General features: G+C 35.4%; 1 protein-coding gene across 1 annotated transcript; it reads right to left on the reverse strand.

The window, feature by feature from the left end:
• Positions 1 to 319: 319 nt before the first annotated feature.
• On the reverse strand, positions 320 to 1,447 carry LOC25486654 (F-box/kelch-repeat protein At3g23880). The gene has a single exon (XM_013608273.2). The coding sequence runs from the start codon at positions 1,445 to 1,447 to the stop codon at positions 320 to 322; it is 1,128 nt and encodes a 375-aa protein (XP_013463727.2).
• Between the last annotated feature and the right edge of the window lie 14,172 nt (positions 1,448 to 15,619).

Genomic DNA, 15,619 nt, shown 5'->3' on the forward strand with positions numbered 1-15,619 from the left:
AGAACCGATAAAATAAGTTCTAGATAACAAACTATCCAATGTCTTTCCCAATATAAACAAACAAAACTAACTAAAATGAACCTACAAAATTAATTAACATAACTGCTCCTGGTAATATAATAATGTTTGAGAGCAATAGAAAAATCCAAACCAATAATAGTAAATGTAAACAAAATAACAAACTCGTTATTGAGTTAAAAAATGCCAAACCAGTTATAACAAAACCACTATCTGGAAAGAGAGTTGAAACAAAATTCACAAAAAGAACTAAAAAGTAATGTAAGCAAAACCTTGAACACTCCACTCCACAAATGTGTATTCAAAATTTTGGTGATACGAGACTCTCGTAGTAAATATGATGATCAAACTCATAATAACCTGGAAAGCAATCCAATCTACCATTATTTAAGTTATATAGGAAAAATTTGCTATATGTTCTCAGAAAAACAGAACTATTTTCAGACATGAACAAGGGTTGAATAAAAGAAGGCCGGGATTGTAAGCAGTGCCATATCTTGTTAAGAGGGATGATCATCAATCTAGTCCAGGACTCAGCAATTCCATATTTTTTCATTAACCAAAAATCCCAATGAGTATTATTGGAGTCAAAACATACACAAAGACAGTTACTCAAAACACCCAGCACGGGCTTGCTGACATTGACACCATCAGGTTCAGGCAGCAACACTTCCTTATAAGTCTCATTTGCAAGATCAAAAGAAAGAATCACGTCTCGGTTAGAACTGCAACTGTTACCTACCCAATTCAGAGTGCCACTCACAAACCTCCCTGACCATGAAACGCTACCGACAGGAAGAGGGAAATTCGGAATAGTTGTCCAAGAATTTTCACCAAAAGTATGAATTTGTATCACTTTTCCACCAAATTCATTAGCATGAACTGCTAGAACCTTGTATTTGTCATTCACATGATCATAGCCAAAGCCATAATATGTGATCCAATATTTATGAGATTCATAAGAATCAAGGGTTGGAGATTTTTTGGATTTCCATTCGATAGAAGGGTTCAACAATCTAACATAACCTTCTTTGACAAAAAATAGACACAACAACCCATTGCATGAACCAAGAATACGATACTTGTGTTCCATACTGAACTTAATAGCTTTAGGAGGCTCTGATATGTTTTCCAATAATGGCTTCAAAGGGATAGATGCAATTTTGCACTGTACAATATTCGGGTTATAGAAAAATCGTTGATAGGTTACGGTTGGATCCAAGATTAAGTTCCGAAGGTGAGTTTGTGCAAACTGAGGATCGGAGATTAGGGTTTTCCATGATTTACACACGCACTTGTATTGCAGGAGGGTTTTCACCGGAAGCCTCGAGAGGATTTCAAAAACAAGTTCATCCGGTAAAAATGGTTGCCGGTGAAGTAAACCATCGCCCGTAGGAGAAAACTGGGTGTCGTTTTCTTCTTCACTCATTGAAATTGAGACCGCGTCGTGTCTTGTAATACACAATGATTATACCTTTTTAACCTAGTATTTTCACCTAGGATTTATGGCCCGTTTACTACGGATTAAAATAAAAGTATTCAGATATGTTATGAAAAATCAGAACCTATTTTATGTTTGTTTACGGTAATAAAAATCATTTTTTTTTAAACAAATAATCTAGTTTATTTTTATTTTTTTTGGTTTTCGCACCGGTTTCCGACCCACCAATGGTGGACGACTAATCCCGGCTCATGCATAGAGGCATGCGCACTGGCCAAGTGTTGTTCCCTCCTGAGAATCGAACCCGGTATTCCCCGAATACAACCTTGGAAGGAGCTCCTTGCCACTGGAGCCCAAGCAACTTGGTTATAATCTAGTTTATTTAGATACAACTATATAAAAGGGATTTTTTGTTTCAAAATTAGTTTAATCTTTTAAACCATATTTTTTCTCTCCTTTAAAAAAATCTATTTTTTGAGAAGCTGCTCTTAACAGATTCTCATTTAAAGTTGTTTTTAAAAAAATTTAAGATTCTGATAATTTTTTAAAAAACTGTAACAAACGGATGCAAAACTCTTAAAAGTGGTTTCTTTTTTAAGTGATTTTTTATTAAAAAAAAGCTATAACAAACAGGTTATTCAATTTTTTTAAGGAATAGGCTCTTTCTTTTATTTAGTATTAGTTTGAAAATTTTTTACAATCTAATTTGATTTGTAGATTTTTATTTTATTTTGGTTATTGTTACAGGTAAATTCAAATAGATAAGAGTATATTTAAATATTAAAAAAATGTAACAAATTCAATCTTTATTTTTCACGATATAACAATTTTTTTCCTTTTCCTTATTTCTTAAAAAAAATAATTTATGTGAGTAAATTCAAAATAAAAAAAAATGTAACAAACATATGAATATATGTTCAGTTTGTTTTCCTCTATGCTTTAAAAAGTGTAACTATAAGAGTTTGAATGGCAATTGTTTTTATTATGTATTGCTGATACATGTATTTAAGTACAACGATATGCCTTGGCATTAAGAGATAACTACCTAGCTTATTCTATGGTAACAGCTTTATCTACAAACAGCTGTGCAATTCAAATTTGAAATAATAACAAGAGATATGTATGACAGATCACTATCCTTAACATTAGGATTATTTTGTTGGTCTAACACGCCCCCGCAAGATTGGTGTTCCGTCGGTAACACCAATCTTGTTCCATAACAGTTGATGACGAGACTTCGAAAGCGGTTTGGTGAGACAATCGGCCAGCTGATCAACTGTACAAACATGTTGAACTTTCAGTTTTCCTTGCTGTACCATGCAAAGGCCTCAGCTACTATGTCAGCCAACATGCATGAAACGGCCTCGACAACACGGTTCTCAGCCGCTTATTCCTCAAAATCAGGTCTGAAAAGCATCTCAGTGTGACCCAATTCCGGTGAAATATGCGGATTTGCTTCCCATTTTGCTTAAGAAGAACCTTGTTCAAACCCTGCCACCTCCTCGGGTGCCGAATCCGCTGCCACCTTGGTATCGCCCTGACCTCAACTGTGTATTCCATCAAGGGGCGCCAGGTCATGACACTGAGAAGTGCTATCCTTTGAAGGAAGAAGTTCAGAAGTTGATTGAAAATAATGTCTGGTCCTTCGATGACCCTGATATAAAAGTGCTACTTCAAACGACAACATATGTCTTCTCACTCTGTTGCCACCCTTAGGCCCATCACCAATGTTGTTCAAGATCCAGGCTATCAATCCCAATTTCAGCAATATCAACAACAGCCTCGACAACAAGCTTCGGGACAACCACAGTTTGATCTGATCCCCATGAAATATGCAGTGTTGTTTCCCGATTTGCTTAGGAGGAAGCTTGTCCAGACCACCTCCTTGTATGCCTAAGAAATTGCCAGCTGGGTATAGGCCCGACCTCTTTTGTGTCTTCCATCAAGGGGCACCTAGTCATGATATTGAGCGCTGTTTTGCTTTTAGGAATGAAGTTCAGAAGTTGATCCAAGATAAGGTCTTATGCTTCTAAGATTGAACGCAGACATGCAAGTTAATCCGCTATCGGATCTTGAAGCCTAATGTTGATACATGGAATGTTTAGCTACAATTGGGTCTTTGCTGATGTTTATTTCTACTACTCATTTGTTCAATTAATATGTTTGTTTGTTGCTTTATGTTTTTCAAAAAAAAAATAAAAAATAAAAATCCTTCCGTCCCACTCGAGGCGAGAGTGAATTTGTTTAGGGCTTTTTGCTTTATGTATTTTCATCATTAATGAAAGGTCGTCTTGATCCCGACCTTGTTTTTATTTTGTGCTTTTTCTGGAAAAATGGTAATACAAAAACCAAAAAATTCTTTTTCTTTAATCATTTCCACATATCTGCATAATCATAATATACATATCAATAATCAAATCATGCATTAATAAACCCATTGAACACTTTAACCCTGTACTCTCTCTCGACTTTGAGTTTCTTTGTATCTGAGGCTGAAGAAGAGGATGGTGAAGAAGTTTCCACTGAGATTTCTCGCCTACTAGGGCATCTTGGCCGTCGTAGCTGCAAATATCAAGAAAGAATGTCCAGAAAAGGCTTTCATGTACAAAGATTGGCACGAGATGCTACCATCTGCCTTGCAGGGATATTGTACTTCATGCACATTTCAACAGGGGAAGCCCCCCCGCCATCCCTCAGTATTCAAAGGCACTGTGCCACATGGAGGTCAAAGTCCTGTCAACCGAAGTTCCAATGAAAGCTAAGCTTAATTGAATTTAAAAGTGTAATTTATGTGTCATGGACACTTATATCAAAAGGATAAAACGAGTATTCGACAAAGAATGCTCGTCCCCGTGAATGTCAAGAAAGACGCTTTGTGCTCAAAAATATGCTACCAAATTCTAGGGGCAGATGGATGCCAAATTACAAAAGATGGTGGTAAACTTGTATGTCATGTGAATACTGATGCAGTCAAGAAATACTTTGTTAAAATAAAAAAGCTCGATAAGTCGCAAACTTGAAAAGGCGGCTTAGGCAAAATAGAGCGTCTCGATGGACTGAAAACCCGAAAGGGCGATCCATGCAAAAGTTAGAGACATTTATACAAAAAAATGATAAAAAAAAAAAAAAAGATTATCCTGATAGGTTGAAACCCGCGAGGGCGATCTATGCAAAAGTTAAGGATCATGACAAAGTAACTGCATCTGGTCGGACATGACTCACTTGGGGCATTTCAGCTGTCAAAAGACCTCTGGCTCATTGAAAGGTAATTGCACCAAATCAGATTTGATACATCTGGGGCATTTTAGCTGTTCAAGGGCTTCCGATCTGAAGCGTCTGCAAATCAAAGACTCAGAACAGTGGAATTCAAAGTTGGTAAAGGAAACAATAGTTATTGTGTTCAATGTACCTTTTTCATATAATTACCATTTTCCAAACTTTTTAAAATCCGTGGAGCCACGCCTTTGGCAGGCCACCACTCCATTTACATTAATTTGAGTCTATGCCCATTTATTTGAATTTCTCATTTATTCTGTTTGCAAATTTTTCTTCTATTTTTGATGTTAATACGTAAAGCAAAAAAAAAAAAAAAAAAAAAAAAAACTTTTTTCATGTCTTCTGAAAAGCATAAACAACAGGTACATCTTCTTTGAACTTATGAGTAGGTGAAACATACATCCACATCCGTTTCCAGTACAGTTAAACTCCGCAAGGTAAGCATGACCAAAAGTTGTGAGATGACCTCTGTCAAAAATATATATATATATACAAAAAAAAAAAAAGCTTGCTAAGCCGAAAACCCGAAAGGGCGGCTTAAGCAAAAAAAAAAATGAGCGTCCTGGTGGACTGAAAACCCGAAAGGGCGGTCTAGGCAAAAATTTGGGGCATACAAAAAAAGAATATATTCCCGGTGGATTGAAAACCCGAAACGGCGGTCCAGGCAAAAGTTAGGGATTAAAAAAAAAAAATTGAAATGAAAAATGAAAAAACAGAGGCATCACAGCTCAAGTGGGTCGATTGGAAGAATCACTTTGTACTGATTTACAAATGAGAACTTCTACTAAGTGGTTAGATGAAATCGTGTCTTCTGCCTATGGTTTAATTGTTGGCAACTTCTGTTTGTGCTTCGATTCATGGCGATTTCTGCCGCTGTAACACCCCGTTTTCCCGACTTAAAAATTTCATTTAATAAATCAGAGTATTCAACATGTAAACGGAATGCTACACTTCATAATATCATAAATAAATTAATTAACTAATTTATCCTTCAACATATCAATTCAAACTTTGCAGCGGATTAAATTCATAAACATCAAAAGTCTTGGCACGAAGGCCTCATCAAAACATCTCATAAAAATCTAATTAACAACTTAATTATGTAAATTTATAAACAATACGTAAGGAATAGAAAAGCATGCAACAAAGTTCCCATCCCGTTACGTATCAGAGCACCTAAACGACTCAGTAAGGGATAGCCACTCACGACAGCAAAAACACAGCAACCTACTCTCGATCACCTACAAGTTACTCATACGAAGAGCAACATTTTCAAGCAGAAGGGGTGAGATTCACAATCAATAATAATAATATATAATTCATCAAATGCATCTAACAACTTAAACTCCATCAGTTAGTAATAATAATCCTTTTAACGACTCCTAAACCATATCATGTACTCATCATATCAACAGTCATAACCCGATATCATAAACAATCATCATAACAGCATCATTTAACTTCATAATCAACATCTTAATCATAATCATATAACATCATACTCATAATTCATATACAACATGACAACTTCATAATCAATGACATAAACAACGTAACAACATCATATTCATAGTTCATATACACATAACAACATCATTAATTCGTATTAACATTCTCCACTAAGCACCTTATTAACAACTCATGAATAGGGGACAACTTAGCAACTATACGTAACATCATTATTTCATAATAATAATTATTCATCAAACATTCCATTAGCATTTCATGAATAAAAGACAACTTATCAACGTAACATAACCATCATCAAGTACATTTAACAACTCATAGATAACATCACATAATCATCATCACAACATTCATAATCATCATCATGTAAAATCATAACAACCTCATATTCAACACCATAAATAGTCATCATAACATCGTAATCAATATCATAAACATCTTCTCATAATATTATAAACGACACAACATAATCATCACATCATAACAATATAAACAACTACATATATTTTACAATAATGTTCTTACTCCTTTAACTTTAGTAACAGTTACTAATTCAACCAACAACGACGATAACTACAATTATCCAATATATGTATATATTTCATAATGAACAATATCATCAATAATAGATATCTAACTCATCAATTAAATCTAACACCCTGTCATAATAATAATTCATCAATATATAAGTATATCATCATTAACAACATCAACCAAATGATAATTAAAACCAACAACAACGACTCATGCAACAACTCGACACCACCGCTAAGACTCATGCAAGACATGACAACTCCACTAAGACTCCTCAACAAATGCAACTATGCATGTGGTACCATATCAGAGCCGAAGCCCTCATCGTTATAGAATGGTTAAAGCATTCTTTTATCAGGACATGAGTCCTCATCGTTAACATCGTTTTGAACAACATAGTGTTCCATCGTTTTGAACGACAAGGCGTTCCAGGACCGAAGTCCTCATCGTTTTTATGCTTATGCAACTGACTCCACTTGTGTATATCTGCATACAACTCAACGACAAATGCATATGTACGTATATGACTCACACCCTTTAATGCAACTGACTCCACTTGTGTATATCTACATACAACTCAACAACATCAACGACAACCACTACTCATCAATGCATATATGTAAATATGACTTCACCTCGACAATCCAATTAATAATACTTCAACCTTTGAAAAGAATTCAGCAACATGTATAATTTATTTAAATATAAATATACATCACAGTCAACATTAATCCATCATAATTGATCCAACGGTTCCAGAAAATACACAATTAATCATCTCCAGATTCACTAAACTCAACAACGGCAACATAGGCAGCACATAAACATCTCAAGATATAACAATGTCAAATGATAATCAATATCAACTTACACATCTTATATAATCCACATAATGCATATACAAATATATCTCATTACTAACAACATCAAATTATATTATATCTGACTCACTCAACATCAACAGTACTATAATCAACCTCCATTCCTACCCCAAGGGTCAACTCACAACAGGGGTTAAATACTCTTAAACACCTTAATTGCACTCATATTACTTCTAGTTTTGAGCCTTGGAATTATCCCATCAGTTTTGGATTAACTTGGAAAATGTTTTGCTGAATTTTCATAAAATTTCCCTAAGACCTAGTTGGAGTATTTTCATCATAACTCCTAAACCAAAGATCATTTTAGAGTCAAACCAAATCCATTGGAAAGCTAACAAAATTATCTACAACTTTCATGTTTACACCAAAGGCCAATTCAAAACAGAAACGTGTGAAAAAGACACAAGAACACAAAATAAGAAATGTTGTAAAAAGGCACTTCGCTTAAGCGAACGAGTCTTTGCTTAAGCGAACTACTTACAGTAGCTGTTCGCTTACAGCTCGCTTCCGGCTCGCTTAAGCGAACAGTCATCGTTTCTGCATAATTTTTCACGGGTTTAAACCATTTTTCACCCCAAAACTCCCAATTTTGATCTCCCAATGCCCAAACATGTTTCCAAAGATTGTTTATAGGTTCATTATGCAATTAGGCATCTAAATAAACATAAAACATGCATCAACAACAACAATTCAGATCATTCTAGCAATCAAACAAAACTTCTCCAATTATCCAACAAATTCTAATCTCCTCATAATTCTGATCACAACAACATTATAGATTAAGAAATCATTCTAAACACTAAACTAAACACATTAAACCTGATTCTTGCACCATCCCTTTCAAATTAGCATCAACCCTAATTCCCAATTTTATTCTCATGAACAATTCAATTGATTAATTTTCAGAAATTACATATTATGATTATTGGAAGATAATCTCACCCTTACCTTAGAATTGCGAAGACAAAGAAAACACAGCAATCGATTCTCTAGTTCTTCTCTCTTGGTCTTCTCTCCTTGCCTTAGCTTTTCTCCTTCCCAACTTGTTTTCACGTTAAACAGTTTTCTGACCTTTTCTTTCCTTAACTCCCTAAAACTATAACCTCTCTATTTTCATAAAAACCTCCCTTATTACTATTAATTTCTAATTATTCCCCAACCTCCTAAATAATTCCATTACTCATATTATTCTATTTATATTAAATAAATTATATAAATAAATACTACACACCACAAAATCAACATAAATCATTTAAAATCATATAAATGACTTTAAATCAACTAAAAATAATTAAATAATAATTAGGGCGTTACAACTCTACCCCCCTTAAAAGAATTTCGTCCTCGAAATTCAAAGCACACAAGAAAATGAATTAAATTATTGGTTAAATATATTAAACTATATATAGCCAAATAGAAACCTCAAACAATACATACAAACCACATTAAAGTCAATCAATCAAACATGATCACATAATAAACATAACAATTAGTCAGAAAACACAACAACAATCAAGACAACATAAGACAGTATTTCAACTGTCACACGACTTGACACGACTCAACTACTTGGCCGGACGGACCAACCTGCTCTGATACCAATTGTAACACCCCGTTTTCCCGACTTAAAAATTTCATTTAATAAATCAGAGTATTCAACATGTAAACGGAATGCTACACTTCATAATATCATAAATAAATTAATTAACTAATTTATCCTTCAACATATCAATTCAAACTTTGCAGCGGATTAAATTCATAAACATCAAAAGTCTTGGCACGAAGGCCTCATCAAAACATCTCATAAAAATCTAATTAACAACTTAATTATGTAAATTTATAAACAATACGTAAGGAATAGAAAAGCATGCAACAAAGTTCCCATCCCGTTACGTATCAGAGCACCTAAACGACTCAGTAAGGGATAGCCACTCACGACAGCAAAAACACAGCAACCTACTCTCGATCACCTACAAGTTACTCATACGAAGAGCAACATTTTCAAGCAGAAGGGGTGAGATTCACAATCAATAATAATAATATATAATTCATCAAATGCATCTAACAACTTAAACTCCATCAGTTAGTAATAATAATCCTTTTAACGACTCCTAAACCATATCATGTACTCATCATATCAACAGTCATAACCCGATATCATAAACAATCATCATAACAGCATCATTTAACTTCATAATCAACATCTTAATCATAATCATATAACATCATACTCATAATTCATATACAACATGACAACTTCATAATCAATGACATAAACAACGTAACAACATCATATTCATAGTTCATATACACATAACAACATCATTAATTCGTATTAACATTCTCCACTAAGCACCTTATTAACAACTCATGAATAGGGGACAACTTAGCAACTATACGTAACATCATTATTTCATAATAATAATTATTCATCAAACATTCCATTAGCATTTCATGAATAAAAGACAACTTATCAACGTAACATAACCATCATCAAGTACATTTAACAACTCATAGATAACATCACATAATCATCATCACAACATTCATAATCATCATCATGTAAAATCATAACAACCTCATATTCAACACCATAAATAGTCATCATAACATCGTAATCAATATCATAAACATCTTCTCATAATATTATAAACGACACAACATAATCATCACATCATAACAATATAAACAACTACATATATTTTACAATAATGTTCTTACTCCTTTAACTTTAGTAACAGTTACTAATTCAACCAACAACGACGATAACTACAATTATCCAATATATGTATATATTTCATAATGAACAATATCATCAATAATAGATATCTAACTCATCAATTAAATCTAACACCCTGTCATAATAATAATTCATCAATATATAAGTATATCATCATTAACAACATCAACCAAATGATAATTAAAACCAACAACAACGACTCATGCAACAACTCGACACCACCGCTAAGACTCATGCAAGACATGACAACTCCACTAAGACTCCTCAACAAATGCAACTATGCATGTGGTACCATATCAGAGCCGAAGCCCTCATCGTTATAGAATGGTTAAAGCATTCTTTTATCAGGACATGAGTCCTCATCGTTAACATCGTTTTGAACAACATAGTGTTCCATCGTTTTGAACGACAAGGCGTTCCAGGACCGAAGTCCTCATCGTTTTTATGCTTATGCAACTGACTCCACTTGTGTATATCTGCATACAACTCAACGACAAATGCATATGTACGTATATGACTCACACCCTTTAATGCAACTGACTCCACTTGTGTATATCTACATACAACTCAACAACATCAACGACAACCACTACTCATCAATGCATATATGTAAATATGACTTCACCTCGACAATCCAATTAATAATACTTCAACCTTTGAAAAGAATTCAGCAACATGTATAATTTATTTAAATATAAATATACATCACAGTCAACATTAATCCATCATAATTGATCCAACGGTTCCAGAAAATACACAATTAATCATCTCCAGATTCACTAAACTCAACAACGGCAACATAGGCAGCACATAAACATCTCAAGATATAACAATGTCAAATGATAATCAATATCAACTTACACATCTTATATAATCCACATAATGCATATACAAATATATCTCATTACTAACAACATCAAATTATATTATATCTGACTCACTCAACATCAACAGTACTATAATCAACCTCCATTCCTACCCCAAGGGTCAACTCACAACAGGGGTTAAATACTCTTAAACACCTTAATTGCACTCATATTACTTCTAGTTTTGAGCCTTGGAATTATCCCATCAGTTTTGGATTAACTTGGAAAATGTTTTGCTGAATTTTCATAAAATTTCCCTAAGACCTAGTTGGAGTATTTTCATCATAACTCCTAAACCAAAGATCATTTTAGAGTCAAACCAAATCCATTGGAAAGCTAACAAAATTATCTACAACTTTCATGTTTACACCAAAGGCCAATTCAAAACAGAAACGTGTGAAAAAGACACAAGAACACAAAATAAGAAATGTTGTAAAAAGGCACTTCGCTTAAGCGAACGAGTCTTTGCTTAAGCGAACTACTTACAGTAGCTGTTCGCTTACAGCTCGCTTCCGGCTCGCTTAAGCGAACAGTCATCGTTTCTGCATAATTTTTCACGGGTTTAAACCATTTTTCACCCCAAAACTCCCAATTTTGATCTCCCAATGCCCAAACATGTTTCCAAAGATTGTTTATAGGTTCATTATGCAATTAGGCATCTAAATAAACATAAAACATGCATCAACAACAACAATTCAGATCATTCTAGCAATCAAACAAAACTTCTCCAATTATCCAACAAATTCTAATCTCCTCATAATTCTGATCACAACAACATTATAGATTAAGAAATCATTCTAAACACTAAACTAAACACATTAAACCTGATTCTTGCACCATCCCTTTCAAATTAGCATCAACCCTAATTCCCAATTTTATTCTCATGAACAATTCAATTGATTAATTTTCAGAAATTACATATTATGATTATTGGAAGATAATCTCACCCTTACCTTAGAATTGCGAAGACAAAGAAAACACAGCAATCGATTCTCTAGTTCTTCTCTCTTGGTCTTCTCTCCTTGCCTTAGCTTTTCTCCTTCCCAACTTGTTTTCACGTTAAACAGTTTTCTGACCTTTTCTTTCCTTAACTCCCTAAAACTATAACCTCTCTATTTTCATAAAAACCTCCCTTATTACTATTAATTTCTAATTATTCCCCAACCTCCTAAATAATTCCATTACTCATATTATTCTATTTATATTAAATAAATTATATAAATAAATACTACACACCACAAAATCAACATAAATCATTTAAAATCATATAAATGACTTTAAATCAACTAAAAATAATTAAATAATAATTAGGGCGTTACAGCCGCTGGTTTGAATAAATGGCGACTTCTGCCATTAGTTGGTTGATTGATGGGTTTCATCATGAGAAATGGCGACTTCTGCCTATGCTATGATCAAGGGCAACACCTGCCAATGGTTTGTTTAAATGGCGATTTTTGCTTGTGCTTTGTTTAAATGGCGACTTCTGCCAGAATGATTGACTGATGAATTCCATCCCGAGAAATGGCGACTTCTGCCTATGCTGTGATTGAGGGCAACTCCTGCCAATGGTTTGTTTAAATGGCGACTTCTGCCAGAATGGTTGATTGATGAGTTTTATCTTAAGAAATGGCAACTCCTGCCAGGTTTCTGATCGGTGGACTTTATCCCCAAGGAATGGTTACTTAACCATCAACTGAGACATTATATCGGGTTGTATCCCCATCAGTGCTTTGTTTATCGGGTGGTATCCCCATCAGTGCTTTGTTTATCGGGTCGTATCCCCATCAGTGGTATGATTAGTGGATGTTAACTATTTAGTGGCCTGATTATGGAGTTTGTTACCTCTTCAGCGGTATGATTGAGGGGCCGTTACCCCTTTAGCAGTATGATTAGTGGGCAGTTACCCCTTCAGTGGTTGAATCAAGTTTTGTTACCTCTTCAATGGTATGGTTATAAGGCGTGACCCCGCCGTTGGTTTTGATTAGTGGGCAGTTACCCCTTCAGTGGTTGAGTAAATGGTTTATTACCTCTTTAGCGGTATGATTAGTGGGTCGTATCCCCATCAGTGGTTTGATTAGTGGGCAGTTACCCCATCAATGGTTGAGTAAATGGTTTGTTACCTTTGTTACCTCTTTGACGGTATGATTGATGGGTGGTTTCCCCTCTAGCGGTATGATTAGTCCCTTCAGTGGTCGAGTCAACGATTTGTTACCTTTGTTACGTCTTCGACGGTATGATTGATGGGTGGTTACCCCTCTAGCGGTATGATTAGTCCCTTCAGTGGTTAAGTAAATGGTTTGTTACCTTTGTTACCTCTTCGACGGTATGATTGATGGGTCGTACCCCTTTAGCGGTATGATTAATGGGCAGTTACCCCTTCAGTGGTTGAATCAAGTTTTGCTACCTCTTCAGTGGTATGGTTATAAGGCGTGACTGCGTCATTGGTTTTGATTAGTGGGCAGTTACCCCTTCAGTGGTTGAGTAAATGGTTTGTTACCTTTGTTACCTCTTCGGCGGTATGCTTGGTGGGTCGTTACCTCTTTACCGGTATGATTAGTGGGCAGTTACCCCTTCAGTGGTTGAATCAAGTTTTGCTATCTCTTCAGTAGTATGGTTATAAGGCGTACCCCACCGGTTGGTTTGAATATGGGTTTTTACCCTGTAAGTTGGTTTGGATATGGGTCATATCCCATCAGTAGTTTGAATATGGATTTTACCCCATCAGTTGGGTGACTGTTGGGTCGTATCCCCATCAGCAGTTTGATTATTGGGTCGTATCCCCATCAGCAGTTTGATTATTGGGTTTTATCCCTATCATTGGTTTGATTATTGGGTTGTGCCCCCATCATTAGTTTGACTATTGGTTTGTTCTCCTATCAGGGGTCTGATTTTGAGCTTTACCCCACTAATGTTTTGTTTTGAGGGCTTTACCCCGTTAGTGTTTGACACACCTTCTGTATTGGTATCCCCGTGGAAGATTCTCGAGTGTTTGTGCTGCAATGCCGGGCTATTTCCTTTTAGGACCTGTCCAAATCTTGTCTCAACAGTCTTCCGTCGTACTGTCATATGTGTCTCGTACATGTTCATTCATTCATGCATAGATAACATGCATACAAATATCATTCATGCATGGTTGCATTATTACCAAGTGTCTTATTTCAATGTATCCTGTAAAAAGTGTCATCCCCAATGTGTTTGATTGAAGTTTGTCACCAATTAAAGTTTATTTCAAGTGGCAGGTCCCACCGAGCAATCTTTGTGTCAATTCAGTTTAGCTCCCCAGTAACTTTTGTAAGCTATCCTCGTACCGGCAACAGGTGACTTTTCTTATGTTGGTCGTTACCCCATTAAAGGTAACTGACAGTATCTTCTCTTTCGTATTTTGGTCGTTACCCGTGTTGAGGTAACTGACGGTATTTCCTTTTCGTATTTTGGTCGTTATCCGAATTGAGGTAACTGACGGTATTTACTTTTCGTAAGTTGGTCGTTATCCGAGTTGAGGTAACTGACGGGATTTCCTTTTCGTAAGTTGGTCGTTACCCGAGTTGAGGTAACTGACGGTATTTCCTTTTCTTATGTTGGTCGTTATCCGTGTTGAGGTAACTGACGGTATTTCTTTTTCGTAAGTTGGTCGTTATCCGAGTTGAGGTAACTGACGGTATTTCCTTTTCGTAAGTTGGTCGTTACCCGAGTTGAGGTAACTGACAGTATTTCCTTTCTGTATTTTGGTCGTTATCCGAGTTGAGGTAACTGACCGTATTTCCTTTTCGTAAGTTGGTCGTTATCCGAATTGAGGTAACTGATGGTATTTCCTTTTCTTGTTGTATATTGGTCGTTATCCGAGTCGAGGTAACTGACGGTATTTCCTTTTTGTATGTTGGTCGTTACCCGTGTTGACGTAACTGACGGTATTTCCTTTTCGTAAGTTGGTTTTTACCCGTGTTGAAGTAACTGACGGTATTTCCTTTTCTTATCGTATGTTGGTCGTTACCCGAGTTGAGGTAACTGACAGTATTTCCTTTTCGTAAGTTGGTCGTTACCCGAGTTGAGGTAACTGACGGTATTTCCTTTTCTTATCGTATGTTGGTCGTTACTCGAGTTGAGGTAACTGACGGTATTTCCTTTCTGTATTTTGGTCGTTACCCGAGTTGAGGTAACTGACGGTATTTCCTTTTATTATCGTATGTTGGTCGTTATCCGAGTTGAGGTAACTGACGGTATTTCCTCATTATCCGAGTTGAGGTAATTGACAGTATTTCCTTCCGTATGTTGGTCTTTACCTCAGTAAAGGTAAGTGACGATATTAATGTTCGTATGTTCGTCTTTACCACAGTAATGGTAATAAAATAATATTTCCTCCCCAGTGATATCTATCAGTTTTTCCCCAGTCAATGTA

The sequence above is a fragment of the Medicago truncatula genome, chromosome 2 (genome assembly GCF_003473485.1).
Source record: "Medicago truncatula cultivar Jemalong A17 chromosome 2, MtrunA17r5.0-ANR, whole genome shotgun sequence".
Classification (NCBI taxonomy): domain Eukaryota; kingdom Viridiplantae; phylum Streptophyta; class Magnoliopsida; order Fabales; family Fabaceae; genus Medicago; species Medicago truncatula.